The sequence below is a fragment of the Rhineura floridana genome, chromosome 1 (genome assembly GCF_030035675.1).
Source record: "Rhineura floridana isolate rRhiFlo1 chromosome 1, rRhiFlo1.hap2, whole genome shotgun sequence".
Classification (NCBI taxonomy): domain Eukaryota; kingdom Metazoa; phylum Chordata; class Lepidosauria; order Squamata; family Rhineuridae; genus Rhineura; species Rhineura floridana.
The window spans coordinates 132,616,956-132,638,187 of record NC_084480.1 but is presented as its reverse complement, the minus strand read 5'-3'; the positions used below and the strand labels follow the sequence as shown (position 1 = coordinate 132,638,187).

Below are 21,232 nucleotides of genomic sequence, written 5' to 3'. Positions count from 1 at the left end.
GGCAGATTACTAATTTGTGTGTAAATGTAAGCAAACATTTTCGCCATCTACGAGGTAGTAGGTAACTCTGTGGGGATAGTGGTTTCATTTGCCGTACATTAGGCTTGGGGGATAATAATAGCTACTCAAATGCTCTTCGTTTAATTACGTGCCTCTGAAATTCCAAGTGAGTGACCCTGCCAGTCGTCCTGTTTTATATATGCATGCAAAATCTACATGTAATATCCCAAGCAGCAAAATTGAATCACAGATGGCCTCTAGGTCTCACTTAAAGACAGCTGGCACCATCACTAAGCCACATATCAAAGGCTACTTATCAAATGGGAATGTTGTCAAGAGTTTAAAAATATTGTGGCCTATGTGGGTTTACATGGAAAATGAGTTTGAGACAGACAATAAAGGCTTATCTGTGTTTATACGAGTGCATTCCCACTCTCCCTGCAAATCTGGCTACAGAAACATATTTAAATGGACTCAACAGTGAAGTCAGAAGAGAAGGAAGAGAGATTTTACTCTCCAACTCTGCCGGAGCAATTTTATTTTCTAACCGTCCAATGAAACTGATCTGTTTGTCACATGCAGGACTGCCGTTCCTGGTGCAGTAAGTACTCTTTCTGCATCATGGCGTACATCTGTTCTTCTAGGGAAGAAGGTGGACGAAGGACAATCTATTACAGTACTATGAAGATGGGGGAAAGGAGGGTGGGCTGCGAGGGTCCCATGTCTGACACCTGGGAGAGCCACTGCCAGTCAGTGTAGACAACACTGAGCTAGATGGGCCAATGATCTGACCCAGTATAAGGCAGCTGAGTTCCTAAAATGGATCACACACAGCTGAGCAGCAACTGGTGCAGATCTCCAAGGCCAGCAGAGCCAAGAATTTTGAAGACCTTCAGGCGAGAAGTGCTTTTTAATAATTCTGCACTACTGATGGGCAAAGCAATCCCCTGATAGTGTGTGTGTGTGGGGGGGTGGAGTCCAGGGCCAAGCAACTGCAAAACACAGAGCTCTGCTGGGTTCTTGTCAGCAGGGCCAGAGAATGGAAGGGGGCATTTCCCCTCCCATTTACTACATATTTAAATTTAACCAGACTGTGATGAGGGGATTTCCATCACAACATCCTCACATGGAAGCCTGAGAGCATGGGGAAAGGCATAATGGGGAAAGGGTAGGTGGAACTGTAAGCCACTAGAAACACTGGCTGGATTCCAGCTTCCAGTGCAGCAGTAACAAGTGAATGAGAGGGACTGGAAGCTGGGCAGCACAGAGGCAAAATAATAATAATGAATATTTAAGGAAGCAGACAACCATGGAAAAGAGGCCAAGACTGATGATGACTGGGATCCCCTCCTAGATCTGCGCTATACATACTGAGGCTCCATCTCTTTCTCTGCCTATGGAAGGGGTGGGTGTCTGGAACTTCACACAGGCATATGGAAACAAAGTAGGAGGGTAACTCAGGTTGAATGTAACGTGGGTGACACATCATCACCTGTTAGAATATGATCTTCAGATGAGGCCCTCATCAGTCAACTGGTGAAATGCCCTATGTATGTACCAAGGAAAGCGTTGGTTTTTTTTCCAGCACTGGACCAAGACATTTTTATTTGCTCAGGCTTTTTAAACTGGCTTTATGACCTGTGTATGCTTTACAGTTTTATCATTTGTTGACTCTCAGTTTTATTGTTGCATGAAGGATGTCTTGTAGTTGTTTTTATTACATCATATTCAACTGTATTGTACTATTATGATTATATTCTGCCCTGGAATCAGTCAGGATGAAGGGCGGTTCCTAGATTTTCTGTCAGAAAAGGAAATTTCTAGCTCTCTCTGTTGTAGGGGGAAACTGTTATTAATTAATTAATTAATTAATTGTTACATTTATATCCCACCTTTCCTCCAAGGAGCTCAAGGCAGTGTACATGGTTCTCTCCCCTCTCCATTTTAGCATCACGACCCTGTGAGGTAGGTTAAGCTGAGAGCCTGTGACTGGCCCAAGGTCACTCAGCAAGCTTCATGGCTGAGTGGGGATTTGAACCCTGGTCTCCCAGGTGCTAGTCCAACACTCGAACCACTATACCACATCGGCTCTCATGTTGAAAATATGGCAGCTATTTAAGTTCAGTCCACGTGGGACTAGGTATACTTGTATAATTTCTTCTGCCTTTAACTCTTCATATGTTTAGGAGGTTTCCCCTTTTCTTCATCTTGCAAAGCTGAATGGCATCTAATGCCCCTTGGTGCTCTGATCTAATTCCAAAGGTCATTTAAACATCAAGTCTCTGGGGTCACAATCTTCATAAACGCTAAATGTCAGAGGGCATACCTGCAATTAAAAGCACATCACCACTAACAGGCCCAATGACAGTATAATACAGTGTATAGCCTAATTATAGCGACACCACACAATTGTGGAACTCACTGCAACAAGATGTGGTGATAGCCAATGGCTTAGATGGCTTTTTAAAAATATTGGATAAACTCATGAAGGATAGGTTTATCAATACTATTAGCAATAATGGCCAAACAGAACATCCGTGTTGCAAGTCAGTATGCCACTGAATACCAAGTGTTGTGGATCAACCATGGGGTGAGGGTGAGCTATTGCCTTCACGTCTTGAAGGGTTTCTATGGATACCTAGACGGTGAGGTAGGACATGGAGTGGGTGGACCTAAGTCTGATTCAGCAGGATCCCTTTGTATGTGTTTATAAGCCGCAGACTCACCTGCTGCAGCTCTTTCTTGCTAGACTATACCACTTCAGACTGCAGGTCATGTATTGTATGCTTGAATATTCCCCACAGTAAAAAACCTCCCAGTTTACAAAAAGCTAGCACATCAGAATGAAGTATGTGCACATATGGTTTTTAAGTGGCACAAGTCCAGCAAAAGCATTACAGTACATGATTCAGTCTTAAGCGAAGTAACAAGCCCCGAAATAATAGACAAAGGGGAACATAAAAGGTAAAAGGCAGACACTCTTTATGTACTTACTGTAGCATATAAGGCTGAATAAATGCTTAAAGCAGCATGCTTGGATGGGAAGGATCTCCTTGCCTTCTCGATCACATCTTGGTCGCCAGTGCAGATATTCCCATTGTTTACAAACTGGTGGTGAGTCCGGCAGTCACTCCCAGTGTAGTTGGGTTTACACACAGTCAGGAAATAGGGTGCCAAGTTCCCTGTCACAACCTGGCCAGCATTTACAAATATGTCAGTGGCAAAAAGGCCAAATGCAAACACTCCTGTGAGAAGAGGGGGGGATTAGACAATAAAGAAAACTGGGGTTACTTAGGATGCTTGGAATGTGGCTAAAATGATAGAAAGAAGAAATGTAAGCCAAATGGCTTCTCATTTTTAAAAAAGGGAAAAGGAGTATTTACCATTGGACTGGGGCTGTGTACACACCGTACATTTAAAACCCATTTGAAGCACATGACTTCCCCCAAGAATCCTGGGAACTGTAGTTTATCCCTCAGAGGACTACCATTCCCAGCACCCTTAACAAATGACAGTTCCCAGGATTCCTTGGGGAAGCTATGTGCTTTAAATGTATGGTGTGCCTACACACAGGCTATGAAGGGAAGATGGAGCTTAGGGTCAACCCACATACATGGGAGATCTGTGATTTTCTGGCATTTAAAAATAAACCTTAAAACAGGTGCAGAAGCTCCAGATACAGTAGGGGTAGAGAACCTCAGGCTTGGGAGGACCACATGCAGGCTTCCATGCCGCTCTCTATTGCCCTTGAGGCTCTCCCCCTGCCATACCTTCCCTCAAGGCCACATCCCTTCCCAGCCCTCCTCCACACTGTCCTCGTGTGCTTATGCCTGGCTGAACTGTCGGTGAACTGTGATGATGGCTCTTGCTTACTTTTTCTTATGTAGCCAAATATGCACCATCTATACACAAGAGGGAAGTATCTATAGGCTCAAGGGTACCCAAGGTTTGCAGCTGTACAAAAAAAAATTAGGGGGAAAAACTGCTAAGGATAGGTCTAAGAAGAGCCCAATGAGAATTGAGAATGCTCATTGGCATGGAATGATGACTGACTGTGGGAGTGTGGACAGAAATTTGAGGGAGGCATGTGTAATAGGAGTATCCTGCAAAATCCTGTCTGGAATCCTGACTAGGAGCGCTCCATGTTGCAACATTTTGTTGCAAGCCCCACATGTTATGAACTAGCATACAAAAACAAAACAAGGAAGCACCATGTATTTTACCATGATGGAAAGCATGACAGAATAAGACTATAGCAACTATGATGCAATCAGCATGGAAGTAGTTGGTGCCTGTTGATCTTCAGGTAATCTCAAGGCTCATTGCAATGTGCTCTGTTGTATTACAAGTTGAGGAAAGAGGAAGCTTGGAGAATTTTGTAGTGAACATCAGAAGAGCCCTTCTGGGTTAGACCCCTTCAGACCACCATCCTGTTCTCACCAAGGTCATCCAAAGTGCAACACACTCTCCCGCTCATGATCTCCTGCAACTGACATTTAGAGGCATATGGTGAACCAACGCTGGTATAGCATGTGAAAGGAATGACTTGGAGATACATGGAATGTGCTGATGCCTGGAGCTCATTCACTACACCTGGGGTCACCAACCTGTTGCCTGCAGGTGCCATGGCACCCACAAAGTCCCTCAATGGCACCCCCAGCAGGTAGCGCAGAATCTGATCTTTCATGTTTTAAAAGTATTTAGTCTGCCTAGAAGGAAAGTTATGGCGCAAGACACGCAGGTACCCTTCTAAGTAATTTATGTGAAATGAGTCAGCCTGGCTGCTCCTGCTTGTCAGTGTTATTAGCCAATAAGGGAAGTCAGAGCTGTGTTTGATAAGTGAGTTGCTGGATACCAGGCAATAGGAATCCCGGGGGTCCTAAATAGCTGTTGTTTTGCCCTTCCTTTTAGTGCACTTTTCCTGCTTCTGTCTTCTTCTTCAGTTCTTGGAACCTCCATAGTTTGCACTTCTTTTTTCCCTAGCAACCAGGATGCATCTTTCCTGAGCTGGTTCACCTGAGATCTGGTAGTACCTGGAAGTTCTTTTCTGCAAATACTACTACACAATAAGTGTGGGTGAGTGTTAAAGAATCCCCCTGCCCCCAAAAGGCAAATAAGAAAAATTTGCAAAGAGGCTTAGGCATGTCTTCTGCTTTGCAGGAGGTAAAACCAAGGCCTCATTACGAATACATTGTATAGTTAATTTACAGTACGATGGTATACATGTCTAATCAGAAGTAAGTCTGTGTTTAATGGGGCTTACTTCCAGGTAAGTGGGTACAGGATGGCAGCCTAGGCTTTGGTTTAGGGCTTGCAATGGGGAAAAACAGGGTTCTTGTGCCTTTAACAGCTATATGGCAGGCAGAAATTCAACAAGTGATGCCTTTTCTTATATGGAAATACAATTATAGGAAAAGCTTCACCATGACTACTTCCTAAGTTTGTTATGTCATGCCCCCATGGCCCCCATTTTGTGACTGGTGCCCCCAGCATTCTCTCAAATTGTGAAATGTGCCCTTTGGTCCCAAAAGGTTGGCAACACTTACCCTACACTCACAAGGCCACAAGAAAGCAACAATTAGAATGATCCATTGTCTTCACACTTCTGCTTTGCTGGGTTAGACACTAAGTTGTTCACTGCCAAATTTGTGCACAAACGTGTGTAGGAAATATAGGATTGCTTTGCCTCTTTAATATTACCATCTTGTTTCACATGCAGAACTTGTTTCTGTTTGGTAGCGTCAACTAGGAATGGGCAAATCTCTCAATTCTGTTTTCCTTAGTTTCTCATTTTTTTCCAGGCTTAAGCAGTTCTCTACATTTCTGCACCACTTTGCAAATTTTGTTTACAGTCCTCATGAAAATTTGTTGGCATTTTAGTGCAAATTTCTCCTAATATACACATTTTTGCAAGCAATTTTCCCGACTATAATGCATTTTAAAGTTATTTAAATGAAATTGTTCATGTTGAAATTTCAGTTCACATACTGTTTTGGAAAGTGTGTATTTGGTATGTTTGCATTAAATTCCTAACCAAATCAAATTTGTACTCCATCCCTAGCATCAACTTATTTGCCATCCAGAACACAGTTCTGCTTGTCTCTCTAGCAGAGAATCTTAGCGACAATTCACACGTTGCAGCATGATGGTAATAGAAGCAGAGCAAGCATAATATTCTGTGCTGACTGGTTGAGGCTCTCCAGAGCTGGAGACAAGATTCTTCCCCAGCAAAGCCTTCCCTTATTGTTCTGCTGCTCAGTCCTGTGATGCTCTAGTAACAAAGGAATATAAAAAGCAAGCGAGAACAACTGGCTCACATAGGAATAACCATGGCAATGCATATGGCAAAATGTGTTTCTGACTACCCATGTTCCCAGAGTGGTAAGGTCTAGGACCAAGGGGAGGCAGCCGCCACATCTCCCACTAACGTGGAATCAGTCCTTTCAGGCAGTTCTGCATTCCAAAGGAGTCCGATCCATGCCTGTCCATGTCTTTGAACAAGTGGCATCCACGATCCATACAAAGGAAATGGTTTTAGACATACGCATCTACAGAATCATTCCAGAAGCAGGTAGATGTATGCAAATGGTAAAATGCTACCACTGAAGTCACCATAGGGATTCAGTAACTCCAACCAATCCCGTGTTCTAGCAGGAGGGGGAAAAAAGAGGGGAAATGCTTAGGAATAAGTGCTAATTAAAACAAAGGCTGCTAAGAAGCATCTCCACATGATAGCCAAGAGCAAGCATTTAGCTGCGTAAATGCTGCCGAGAAGGCCTGAATATCTGATTGGTTTATTGTAGTGTGCAGAATGTGCTGGAGTAGCACAATGGCGCTGAGTGCTTGCTCTTTGTTAATGGCACTTTATTACCCCATCAATATAACCCAGTGGTTGCCTAAGGTTGAAGGGTATTTTTTAAAAAACTGACAAAGATGCCTGGTCTTTCATTTTCCCCAAGTATTCTCCTGGATTGAGCTTTAATTACTAAATAGGGGACTAAGAACTGGTGAAAGCCGTAGTGACTACAAGTGTGAACTGAGAAGCAGGGAGGCCTGGTTCAAATCACCCTGAACCATAGAGGAGGCCTTACATAAGCTGCCACCTGCCCTTCTGCAATATGGAATAAAACTGGCCCACCCTACTGGGCTGCTGTAAGGATGCCTGATGTAATGTATGTGAAGCCTGAAAGGTCTTAATATAAATGCTAAGTAGTGTTCTTTAGCTTGGTGACCCAGTTCTTATACAGCTCTTATAAAGCAGGACTGGAAACCCTTTTTCAGCCCAAGGGTTGCATTCCTTTGAGGACAACCTTCCGAGGATCACATACCACCAGTGGTGGGTGGGGCCAGAGGGAAAAGTGGGTGGAGCAACAAATGTAAAATTTACCTTTAAAGTAGGCACACATTCACACTCTTTATCCACCATCCAGGGAAGCAAGAGACATTATCAGAATTCAAGGACATATTCTAGTCAGGCAAAAACACTTAGGGCACAAAGCAGGGCCAGAGAGAGAGATGTGGCCTGGGGAGAGTTCCAAGGACCAGATAGGCCTGTACCCTACTTGTACTCTTCCCCTTAGAGAAGTAATCAAAGGGATCTAAATACCCATTGACCCAGTTCAGATATAACAGTCCAGTAAGTCATGGTTTATCGAATTGGGAATGAGCCATATAGCTGTGTGCTCTCTCCCCATCTTTTGCACCCACATCCAGTATACTTTTCCTGGGTTGTTCTGCTACAGTTTCCTGTGATGTCTGAACTGGGAAATGGTGGCTAAGTGCTCCTACAAACCAAGATATCAAACCAGTTGTTTTAAGAGAGGTCAGATGTGCTAATTGAACATGACACAGAAAGAAAGAAAGAAAGAAAGAAAGAAAGAAAGAAAGAAAGAAAGAAAGAAAGAAAGAAAGAAAGAAAGAAAGAAAGAAAGAAAGAAAGAAAGAAAGAAAGAAAGCTTATTCAAACACAATAGAAGTTGGGATACTCTTTTTAATATCAGTTTCTTAGCAATTAATTTTATAAAGTCTCTAGTGAACAAATAAAAGGGGATGAATATTCACATCGGAATTCCTCGTCTTATTTAGATTCGGGGCTAAGTATTGCAAAGTTGTGGCACTGATATTAAATTAAACTTGGAATGGGAGGGCAAAATGCCAAAGATGCAAATTACTCAATAAAATATCAGTAATACTATTTGGGGAGAAATTTGATGGATGTTAATATTGATTCCTGGGAAATGTGCACAGCAGACTGGGATACACACACAGGGAATTGTATTATGCAATGCAGAAAAGCTGAGGAACGTGATGCTAGCTTCAGAATTGAACTGCCTATAGAATTTCGGCTTTTGAGGGAGAAAAGCAACTTTCTAGCCCTATGGCTGCAAAGGGTGGTAGCTAATGTTTGCTAAAATCTTAGAAGCCAGAGGAGATCTCCAGGGAAAGGGTTTCAATACACTGTACATCTCTCAACCTGTTGCTATGGTTAGCATAAGTGATGTATGCAAATTTGGTAAACACTACAGAACTAATAAGGAAATGACACAAATCAAGTACATTTTCATAATTTGTACAACTTTTAGATTTCACATCTCCTTGTTGCAAGATTTGTGTCACCAGGCCTTGGAATTTCACCTACCTATTTGACCTATCTATTTTAGGGCTGAGGAAAAAAATCACCACCTCATCTTCCTGACCACTTTCGTCACCTGCTGCCAGTGAGGCTGCCACATCCCCAGAACACCACCTGGAATGATCCTATGTCACAACATCATTTCAAGGCATTATTGGAAAATAAAAATGGTGGCTGCCCGCCGAAGGGAGGCCTCTGGAGGATGGCACTCCCTGAAACCTGAAATTTGCCCCATCCCCAAAAGACAAAGCAGTCCCCCCCTTTTATCACTGGACACTCCTTTCAACCAAAACTAACTAACTAACTCTCTCATCATAGAGTACACAGAGCCCAACTTTATACAGTGTGATGTACACGCGAAATATTGCCTTATGAAAATCCAGGTGGAGACTTTATCCCTATGGCAGGTGTGGGGAACCATCAGCCCCAACAAGCATGGCCAATGGCCAGGGAAGGTGAAAGTTGTAGTTCAGCAACATCTAGAGGGCCACAGGTTCCCCACACTTCTCATTCTCTAAGGAGAGAGCCTTGAAAGACAGTGTCGGGTAGCTACTAAAACCACATTTTTTAATTACATGCCACAGGGATTTGAATTTCTACCTCTTTTTAAAAAGTGGTTTATTTTATTTTTTACATGGCATTTATCATGGCTTACCGATAAATCGAATAATTCTACGAAGTAATGGATTCAGGTAACAGCATTCTCCCGTCAAAATGGTTTTCTCCTCGACAATCAAACTCTCTCTGGTTGTCTTGATGAAATACATAGATATCTCTCCAATAAAAATCTGCAGAAGGGAGGGATAGGGAAAGACGAAAATCACAAAAGGCAAATATGGCAGTCATGGAACCCGAGCCTGTTTACTTTAAACTTTTTGATATATATCTAACCTACCAGGTTATTTGTGTGGTGCTGGATCCCAGGGTGGCATGTAGAATTTGGAACGGATAGAAACTCCCAGAGGGGTCACCACAGAATGTTAAAGACTAACCTGTTTATTATGGCAGAAATGGAGAATGGATATTTCAGAAAGCTTATTTTCAGCGCTACTCCTCTCTCTGACAACAGCCCTGTTCAGGCGAACCGCTCACCATTCTCTCAAAGCATGACTTGTGCCAAGCAGCTCTGTCTCCTGACATTGTACATCCTGACTTGCCCCACCCCTTGGTGCCGTCGCACACTGTGAGAATGACTGCCGGAACAAAGCCTTGACATGTAACTTCCCCACAATGGGGAACTAAATCATTCCAACTAAATCATTGTGTGTGTCAAGCAACTTCCATGAGAGCAATGGCATTTCTCTTTCCTCTCCTCCTCCCCCTGTGCTACCCCAAAACTACTCTGGAAGGTTGGGGTAAAACCCATAGTAGATTTACAGGGGGCACATGGAGAGAGGAGAGGGAGGGGAAGGTCTGCTGTGCTCATGGACCATGCAATGATTTAGGTCACATCCACACCAGGCATTAAAGCACATTTATACCACCTTAACAGTTACGGCTTCCCCCAAAGAGTCCTGGGATGTAGTTTTCCCCCCGCTCAGAGCTACAATCCCCAACACCCTTAACAAACTACAGTTTGTTTGTTTGTTTGTTTGTTTTATTACTTATTAATCTTATTTATTTATTAGGTTTATATCCTGCCCTTCCTCCCAGTAGGAGCCCAGAGCAGCAAAAGAAAACACTAAAAACACTCCCAGGATGCTTTGAGGGTGGTCCTGTGCTTTAAATAAACGGTGGGGATGTGACCCTCATTTGCTACAACCTATGGAAACTTGTACTGCAGCACCAAAGGGAAGCACACTCTGGCCTCTGCCACCGGCCAGGGCACCAGGGGCCCCTGCCTCCTGGGACAAAGGGGGGACCAACCTGAACACATCCACTGGCCAATGAAGGAGCAACTGCTCCCAGTGCTAGCTTTCCTCTTCCCTTCCCATTCCTTTTGTACCATGTTGGTTAGATCATGAGACTGTGGGCAGGGAGTTTGAGTAAAGGTACACCACTGAGAAAATGTTAATGCACGTTATATGTAGTAGATCATCACTGCTCAGCACTATCTCAGTGTTAATGCAGGAAAGAGATTGCCTTCATCTCCCTGCATCTCTGCTCCTCAAGGACTCTCTCATTACTCACTTAAGAAAAGAGGCTCCCCCTTGGTTTTTCCCATTTTCTTTAGGATTCTTTCCCTTAGCGCAACTCAGTTATTCAGCAGCGCTGAAGCGTACTGGAAGGTGGTTTCTCTGGGAAACGCTGTCGAAAGTGTAGTAATATCACTGGCTTTCCCTGCATGGGAGGGAAGTAACATCAACTGAAACAACCTATTATGCACACTTGAAAACACAAGTGTACCCCCACTGTCGGAGGTCTCGGGAGCACATGATGTGTTGTTTTATGTGATCTGCCAGGCAGCAATGATGCTGCCTGCTAATTCCCTGCCAAAACTACAAGCTTATGCATGTGTGCCTGAAAGCAATGAGATGCACATTTATTCCATCTTCTTTATTCTGTCTTCTGTCATAGCAAGTACTCTTTGCCTCCTCTGTCTGTAGTAGCCTAACAGAGATGGAGGACAAACTTGATTCAGGGGAACCTACCAAATTTGCACTTTCCGAAACAATATATGAACCGATACACAGTTAAGCTTCAAAACTCACACTTTTCTGAATTTTGCAGTGCAGATCACCAGCTTTAAAAAAAGAAAATGTTTAAAAAAAGAAAATGCAAATACTAGGGTAAAGTGTGCATTAACACACATGTATTAGTGAAAAGAACATACAAAATGCATTATATTAGGCAAAATTGCATACGAAAATATTTTTATTAGGAGAAATTTGCTGTAAAATGCTGATGAATTTTCAAAAGGCCTTTAAAAAAATTGTGAACAGATGTGGAAATGTGGAGAACTGAACTTGAGATTGGAAAAATGAGAAACTGACAGATTCACCCATCCCTGTAGCCAACAAAGAGCCCCCCAGATGTTGTGGACTACAACTCCCACCATCCTTGACAATTGGCCAGGCTGGCTAGGGCTAATGGGAGTTATAGTCCATAGCATTTGGAGGGCACCACACTGGCTACCCCTGCTCTACTGCATTTAGTCTAGCCCCCAATCAACTCCTGTCTGCTCACAGCCTTTGCAGCCTGCAGCGTGTTATGAACTGACAAGCTGGGTAGACTCCTCACACTTGGGTCTCACTATACCATTTATGTCAAGGCCAGGGGTTCTCATGGCGAGGCAAGGTTGGATGATCTGCAGGTTTTGTGTATTTTGGAGCACCCCTTCCCCTCCTTGGCAGTAAAAATATAATAATAATAAATGTAAATAACCATCAATTTGCAGCCCTTTCACGATACCTGTAACCGACTGCCTGAGGCAGCTGAGTCACTCTATCTAACAGTAGGGCCCTCCGCACCCATTGTAAAGTGAGACTTGTCGCTCCCCTCAGAATTCTCAGAACCCTTAGCAAGCTGCAGTTCCCAGAATTCTTTGTGTGAGGGCATAAGCCTGGCCAGCTGCATCTGATAATACAGTGCCATGATAGGGAGGATCATTATTGAAGGAGGAGATGCAGCCAGTTCAGCGGCCAGCATGGAGCGGGACAAGTTCTCTCCCCACTTTTTCTTCACTGTCAGCCGTGGCTGATGCTGCTTACTTACCAATCACATAGTAGTACACGGGAAGCCGCCTTATATTGAGTCAGTCCATTGGTCCACCTAGGTTCCTAGTGTCTCTGCCACCAGTCGTAAACCTTGGGTCCCCAGATGTTTATGGACCACAACTCCCATCATCCCCAGACAGCATGATCAATGGTCAGGGGTGATGGGAACTGTAGTCCATAAACATCTGGGGACCCACGGTCAAGGACCTGTGGCCTATGCTGACTGGTAGCAACTCTCCAGGGCTTCAGACATTCCCAGCTTAACAATGGCATTTTGCATGCAAAGCATATGCTCTACCACTGAGCTATGGTCCTCATAGTGCTATTATTATTATTATTATTATTATTAATAATAATAATAATAATAATAATAAGCAGGTCTTCCCAAAATAAATAATCCACTTTTCACAGTGCAATGTTTTCATAAGCAGTTTATATCACACACAAACACATAAACCATAAGAATCTATGCAGGAATGCCCTCACCTGATAATGCTCCTCAAACATTTTGAACATGGGCTCACCCTTCAAAACTCATTCTGCCTTCCACAACTCTGTTGTCACTCTGAACACATGTAGAAGGGGGAGCAGGATCACACCCACTCATGTAGGTCTGAAAGAACCTATGTGTGTACAAAACTGTTTTGCAGGATTGAGGAACCTGTCTGTTCAAGGGCACCTGACTGCACTATCACAGCCTATGCGCATCGACTCTTTCAGACATGATTATGGTGAATATGCAAAGGGGGTAGGGTGCACAGGAGGGACCCTTCTGCTCCCACCTCTTTGTACATTCAGAGTCTGAACATCTGAACAGTGTTTCTATTTGCCAGATGTGCATCTGGAAATTGTTCAACATAGCAGTGCATATCTCACTGGAATGTGAAAGAATCTGCGGATTGGAGCAAAGAGGTATTTAACGGACATTGATTTGTCCATCTTAGGGGGAGGGAAGGAGGGAGAGAGAGAGAGAGAGAGAGAGAGCAGAGAAAAGGGATGGAAGGATCTCTCAATTTCAGTTCTTAGTTTCTCATCTTTCTGATCTTAAATTCAGTCCTCCACATTTCTGCACTAATTTTCATTTTTTTTAAAATCCTCATAAAAATTCTTTAGCATTTTAATGCAAATTTCTCCTGATAAACACATTTTTATATGCAGCTCTAATGAATGTACATTGACATTTACAAGCCATTTCTCCTAATATAATGCATTTTTAATGTTATTTTCACTTACATATTTATTTTTATGCACACATTCCCCTAATATATGCCTATACATTGGTTGTAGAACTGCATTGCAAAATTCAGGTAAGTGTGAATTTCAAAGGATGGTTGTGGTTTGGTTCTCATGTTGTTTCAGAAAGTGCAAATTTGATAGATTTGGCTTTAAAGGTGAACTGAATCAAGCTTCTCCTTCATGCCTAGTATAGGCAGAACTTATCTTCCAACAACAGTGTCTCACTCCTAGAGTCCCAGCGTCTGTGACCTCTCCATCCCATTCCAGAGATCTATTCTATAGCTTTAAACATGGGCAGTAAGGAACAAATATTCCCTTCCATGGTACAGACCTAATCCTTACAGATCTGGATAGGAACGATTTGTCTTTGATCTTACCCATTGTTTCTTCCAGAAGGCCAGAGGTAAATGTGTGTGATAAATTCCTGTAGTTTTTTTTTTAAAATGGCACCTGATGGTTCTTGCAGCTTTAGGTTTTTTTAGAGCACACTTCCAGGGACAAGGCAGATGCACTGCAATACTCTGCTGTATCTCCCTATTACTATCTCTCCTTACTACAGGGAACTGGGCAAGATGCTGTTAAATTTGTTAAATTTGCAAGTAAAAATGAATTTAAAAAGATGCTGATGTTAAATTTGCTTTGTTACCCTATATGTTGATTGCTGCAGAGGCCTGCACAATTCTAGATGCTGAGACTGAATTTAGCGTAAGTGAGAATTTACGTAGCTACATATTAATGTCTGAGAATGTGAGCATAATGAACTAAATTAATCAGGAGCAAGAGAACTGCTTGGCAGTGAAAGGGAACAGCCACATACAAAAAGGCCAAAAACTTATGAGCCACACTTATCCACAAGAAATTCTGAAAAGAAGGTTAAGGGCAGCTGAAAGGTACGACCTTTGCTATCTTAAGCAACCTATTTTAAAGCTGCTATGCCATGACCTTCAAGACCAAAAAAAATGACAACTCTGATCTGCAACAAAATGTTGTAGTGTAGAATACTGTTCAGGATTCCAGCTAGTTAGCTACGCCCATTTCTAGGATATTTCATTCAATTCCATTCCCCCTTTTGTCCCAATTTGAACCCCCCCCCAACATTCAGCCTGCATTTTGTGGCCACTGAGCATGCTCAGTCCTTATGGGTTTGTTTTGGGGTTACCCTGCCTTAAAAATATTTGCCCTAATTTTTTTTGTTCTTCTGCAAAACCTGGAGTTCCCCAAGCTTGCTGATACCTCCCTCTTGTGCATGGATGGCGCTGTTTGGGCAACATAAGGATCCACACACAGAGAATGAGTTTACTATTAGTATACAGCAGGGATGCAGAACTGTTGGTCATACTGACTGTTGCCCACGCTGGCTGGGGCTGATGGTAGTTGGAATCTGACAACATCTGGAGGGCCACAGGTTCCCCACCCCTGGTATATAAGATATGTCTTTTCCTGGAAATAAGTATTCCTGTTCAGTGGAGTTAACATCACAATGTGATCTACTGCATGTTTAATTTGGAGGAAGGATGATTAAAAACCAAGTAATATTCACTGTTCATTGAATGCTGTATATTGTAGTAGAGATAATATTAAAAGAGGAAGTTGTACGATAAGGAAAGGTGTGTGAATTGGTGAGGTGGGTTGTCTCTGTTGCTATGTGATCGCTCATATTTTTATTATATCAGTAAGCATCTTAACAAGAAAGAAAAGAGATTGAAGATTTATGTCAACCTACTAAGATGACCCCATTTTTGTAAACATTGGATCTAAACTCTGTGTCACATTTCTGCTGGCTAAACTGGAGAGCTGGGCAGTCCAAAACAATAAGTTCCCTGAAAAGCAGGCTGGATTCAGAGGGAGTCAGCCTCCAGCAGACCATTACGTTGTGCTAAAAATGCTACCTCAATTTTGCAGGCCTGTTCTCAGGTCGCAGGAAATAGAGTAGCATTTTGGCCATGTTGGCAAAGTTTTGTGGGGCCATGAGAAATTCTTAAAATTTTCAGTCATGAGAATGGGCCTACCTTAACAAGTTGTGGAGTGGCTTATGTGTGTGTGCTTTTGGTAACAAAGCAGTACTTGCTTCAAATCAGCATCTCTGTTGCCCATCTCAATAGCTCAAGATGACTTTTATAAGACATAGCAACATTTCAGAGGCATTGTGGGTAAAAGAAATGGCACCCATTAAGAAAGATGGTGGCTCCCACTGGCCAGTGGAAGCTTTTATTTTGCCCTTTGTAATGCCCTTGAAATGATGCTAGATCCTAACAAAGCATATTTCCTGAAACATTGGGAGGGGACATGGCGGCTCACAGGGATGCCGATTTGAAGCTCCATTACCACAAGCAGTGTTGGACCAATTTGTTACAGAAACAATGCACGCACAAGCTGCTTTACAACCTATTAAGATTAAGTCCCCTCCAGGGGCCAACATGTTAAGGGGCCAACATTTTTCAGAATCTGTCAGCCCCCACCCTCAATATAGGTTTTTGGGTTTGATTTATCATCAGGTTTTTCCTTTTTCTTTTCTTTGCATGTAATATACAATTGGTGATAAGAGATTCCTATATGCTGCCTTTGTGGATCTCTTATTCGCATCTGACATAATTACTACAAAGACCCTGACAAGGTATTTCAAGCAAATACTGACAAATGTATCTTGACTACAGCATCATACTCTAATACTCACCTAAAGGTGCAACCATACTTGGGAAGTAAATCAATGAACAGATGATATCCTCTCTCTCTCTCTCTCTCTCTCTCTCTCTCTCTCTCTGTGTGTGTGTGTGTGTGTGTGTGTGTGCTCTCTCGCTCTGTGTGTGTGTGTGTGTGTGTAGAATTGTCAAGGGCGCATTCTTTTCCTCTTTCCATTTAATTTTTTTAAATCAGTAACATTGTAACGGAGTTAGGAACCACCACTACCTTTCACCTGTGGTGCTCAGTATACTTCTTACTATAAGCAGAGGGCATGGCCCTACTAAGGAGGGCAGATATAGAAGAGGACGGGGCTCCTGCACCTTTACTATCTGTGTAGGGCATTTTAGCAGGTGTAATTGTCCATGAACACTGCACCTGCTGAAATCCCCTCTTTTACAAGCTATTAAAAGTGCAGAAGCCTTGTCTTCTTTTGTATCTGGCCACTCCAGGTCCTGCTTACAATCAGACCCACGTTTGACTCGAGATTTCTGCTTAAAGATTTTGGGTGGTTCTTTCGTAAGGAGCTGCTTGAAATTAAGCCAAACAAGATCAAGATGGTAGCATTTGGTCTGAAGCCTCCTAAACATGAATGCAATCTAGACCAGCCTTTCCCAACCTTTGGGTCCCCAGATGTTGCTGGACTACAAATCCCATCAGCCCCAGCCGGCATGGCCAATGGACAGAAATTATGAAAACTGTAGTCCAGCAACGTCTGGGGACCCAAAGGTCGGGAAAGGCTGATCTAGACATATTGAAACAAGTCACAAGCTTTTGAATAACTAGGAATTTGATTTTGGCTGACAAACCTTGGCAGCTACATGTAAAAATGACCAAGGTTCAAGGTGACTAGGATTTCTCAAACCTTTTTCCATTTCTTCAGAATAGCCAGGGAGATTTTGCCATCCTTAAACATTTTTTCTCCAATGTCTGTGTGCAAATATCGTATGGTATTTAAATATGGGGGCTGGAGGCAATAGAATGTCATGGAAATAATTTAGAAGATTTTTGTGTATGTAATATATCATATCTGCCCTCCTGAGACCTCACTCTCCTACAAAAGCATGCAAACTGCATTCCATTGGTAGCTCACAGTGCAATCATATACACGCCTTTTCAGAAGTAAGTTCATCTGAGTTCAGTGGGGCTTACTCCCAGGTGGATGGGTTTGGACTGCAGCCTCAAACAGGAAATCTTCATGTATGCTCCTCATTAGCTCCTTGGAGGAAGGTTTGTGGGGGTATAAAAATGATAGATCAATGTCATTTCGAATGCTGACCATTCACTTATCTTGGGGAGTCCAAGAGCCACCATTGCGATGTGACAGAATAAGGGCAGATTGAATTCCCAACAACAAATCCTCTTAGGCAAACAGAGCCATTAGTCTTTGATTTGGATACACAAAAAGCCAGCAGTTTTGCTGGGAAAAGCCTGAAAAAGTGTGGTGATCATGGCTTGTGGGTTAATCTGAAGGTAGAGAGTGTCTACTGACCCCTTTCTTTATATGCGGGGGTGGGGGAATCTGCTTCAGAATTAGAGGGGGGGGGAAGGAAAGAGAAGGGAGCCAAGCCTCAGAATGGCAAAAATATCTGACTTGCCTGAGCAACATCGCTCCTCCACAGTCCTGGTTTTAATGCACATTCTATACTCCCGCTGAGTAGACAGTGATTAGTCCTGATAGTGAAAGCACAGTGAGCAAAGCCTCATGTAACCCCTGCGGTAACAGGCAAAATCTCCAAGCATATCTGTGAACTATGGAACAGCACCATAGAAATAAATGGAGGCCCCATCTGCATGATACATTTAAAGCAGTATTATACCACTTTAAACAGTTATGGCTTCCCCCCCAAAAGAATTCTGGGAACTGTAGTTTGTTAAGGGTATTGAGAGTTGTTAGGAGACCCCTATTCCCTTCACAGAGCTACAATTTCCTGGGAAGAGGGATTGACTCTTGATTCAATCCCTACAATTCACTCTGAGAATTATAACTCTGTGATGGGAATAGGGGCCTCCTAACAACTCTCAGCACCTTTCACAAACTACACTTCCCAGGATTCTTTGGGGGAAGCCATGACTGTTTTAAGTGAAATAATAGTGGAATAAATGTCTAGTGTGAATGTGGCCTAGATAGCTATTGGTATTCAGCATGTAAGTTTGCTGTTAGAGGGGGTGATTCTGCAAAGACTGGATAGATCAGTTGTAAGCTACATCCTGGGTCACAGTCAAAGAACCAAGATAAATTAAGGATCACCCAAAGTCATTGCTAAGGTATTTTTAATCAGGGAATTTAAATATGCATGGACTATCTGATTTGCCAATTGTATTGTGTGCAAATGCATTTTGTGATGAAAGACCTGCAGTGGAGAAGATTTCATGTCTTGGAGGTCTAATCCAATTCACACTTCTTATAATGAATGGTCCAGCTAGTTGTGGTGGATCTCCTTATATGAATGAAAGATGGAAGGCTAAACCAATGTGGCATCGGAGACAAGTAAAGGGTTTCCTGGTGTGTGTGATTTTTTTTACTTCAATGCAGCCATGTCACAGGACAGGGGTTGGGGAACTTCATGCCTGGAAAACACATGCGGCCCTCCAGGCATCTCTCTATGACCCTTGAAACTCTCGCATGTCACAGCCCTTCTCCCCATGCCCCTCTTTTCATTGTCTCTGCCTTGCTCCCTCCTTGAGTGCTTTTGTCTGGCTGAAGGGTAAAGAAGGGTATGGGTGTGTGTGTAGAACAGCCTTTCCCAACCAGTGTGCCTCCAGATGTTGTTGACCACAACTCCCATCAGCCTCAGCCATTGGCAATGCTGTCTGAGGCTGATGGGAGTTGTGGTCCAGCAACATCTGGAGGCACACTGGTTGGGAAAGGCTGGTGTAGAAACTAGCCTACAGTGGGCTTATTCACAAGGAAGCCTAACTGTGTACTAAAGAAGCTGCGTTTACCATCGCAATAGCTTTTCAAGGTCCACACTTCTTGCTCAATGGTAGCTTCCAATCCACTGTTTTCCTTTCACACAAGTAGGCATTCCTCTGGAAAGGTTTAGTATTGCTGTTTCCTTGTGGCCCCGCCCCAATGTTACTTGTTTACTCCCTCTGGAGTATTGATATTGCTAATGGAGAAGGGGAAGGTTTTTTTGTCAGTTTCATTATTTCTTGTCAATTGCATGCCTCTCCCTGCTTCATTTGGGGTGCAATTGACACAAAACTATGTGAAACTGAGTAGAGGAGAGAGTGAGTGAAAGGAAAAGTAGGCACTGGCTGCAGCAGCTTTTGTGGGCTGTAGAGAGAGAGGGAGTGGGTGATGGGGCATAAGAGAGTTCACCCAATAAAAAAAAATCGAAGCAAAGCGCCTACACGGAGGAGCACAGCGAAGCTGAGATGGTTTTTCCTTTCCTTTTCTCATTATAATTGGATTGGGTGGGTACAGATTTAAAGGGGAAAACTGCGTTATACCTTCTGCTTGCCTGCAACATCATGTGAACCATGAGAATTACAAAGGGATACAAGTAGCACCAGACACACACTAAATCACCGTGTGGTTGAGCCCAGTAAAAAGGTAAACTTTACATCCAATGGCCCACCCCCTTTTGTCTCAGGCCCTGCCCACCGCTGGCATGAGGTCCCCAGAAGGTTGCGCAGAAGGTAATGCAGCCCTCAGGCTGAAAAGGCTTCCACACCCCACTCAGGCAGTAAGGAAAGGGGTTTCCTGGTGGTTCAATTTTACTGGAGCAGCAGGAAGGGAAGGGGTGAAGATACAAAACCCTTTCCATACTTTCCATTTTACAGATGAAATTCACCCCCCCCCCGACGGCTGCTTTCCCACCTAAATAAAGGAATGTGGGTTGGATGACTTATTTTTTCTTAGCAGACAAAATGCCTGCATGGGAAAGATAAGGTATCCCCTCTCTGCTGCCTGCCACAGCTTCACTCAAGAGATGGTGGCTGCCATTTGTGGTTGTGGGATTTGCAGGCAATCGTCCTAACCCAGAACTTAACATGTGCTCTGAGTTCCTGCTTGCATGAACAGCCCCATTCACTTACAGCAGAGACACACTTACTGTTCTGCTGGTTCCAGTGCGTCTCCACCTCTCTTTTCTAAAAATGGGGGCACATGACAATAGTCAAACACTGCCCCTTTTTACTGCAAAAGCTGGTGGAAGCAGCTTGAGTGTGTTTTTTTAAAAAATTACTTCAAAGAGAATTCACAACTGATTGGCAGATCAACCCCCCTCCAGGTTTGGCCAACGGGAACACTTTGCTATAGGTGACTAGTGTGCTCACAGCCCTGGATGGAGGGAGTAGATCCTTGTGCAGAAAGGCATGTGTACACAGTTCTACATCTTCTTGGAAAAACAAACAAACCAGGGAAGCCCTTGCAGACTGAGGCATTGCATATGTGCATCAGAGTTCCACCCCACATATAAGAACCCATGTGTGGTATAGCAGACCAAGTGTTGATCCTGAACTTGGACTGGGAGATCTTTTTCATGACTGCTCAGCTGTGAACCTCACTGCACAGCCAGAGGTAACTCCCTCCCTCCCATCTGTGGTGCCCTACACTCATTAGAAGAAATGTGAGATGCAAATATGAAGTCCATGGACCGCCATGAATGTGCTTACACTTTAAAGTGTCCTGTTTTAGCAAAACAGCACTTCCACACTACATGCCAATTGCTTTATTTACAAACTCTCCCCCACAATGGGAGTGCAAAATGAATTTGACCAAAGGAGGGTTCACCCAAGACCTTCCACACATTGGACGCACCTCCCAAATCTGCCCTCAGAGTCATACCCCATGATAGTTCCCCAAGCCACCCCACCCACTGATTGCCATTGATTAGTGTGTAAGACTCCTACACTTGCACATGAGTGGGAATCCTGACTAGTCCCTACATGTATGCATCTGTGTTCACTCAGAGGAGGCGTGGGGAACTGGAACCAGCTGACAGGCCAGATCCTGAGCAATCTCTCCCCCCACCCCCACAGGGCACTTTGACATCAGATGACCCTACTTTCTCCTGCTCCC

General features: G+C 43.4%; 1 protein-coding gene across 5 annotated transcripts in view; it reads right to left on the bottom strand.

Moving 5' to 3' along the window:
* PLPPR1 (phospholipid phosphatase related 1) overlaps positions 1-21,232 on the bottom strand; it is a 155,694-nt gene that overhangs the window by 8,597 nt on the left and 125,865 nt on the right. For all 5 annotated transcript variants that reach the window (XM_061632754.1, XM_061632725.1, XM_061632715.1 and 2 more), the window contains 2 exons: positions 9,288-9,420; positions 2,995-3,245 (listed from right to left, as the gene is read on the bottom strand). In XM_061632754.1, coding sequence (XP_061488738.1) covers positions 2,995-3,245; positions 9,288-9,420 — 384 coding nt within the window. The remainder of the gene's footprint in view (positions 1-2,994; positions 3,246-9,287; positions 9,421-21,232) is intronic.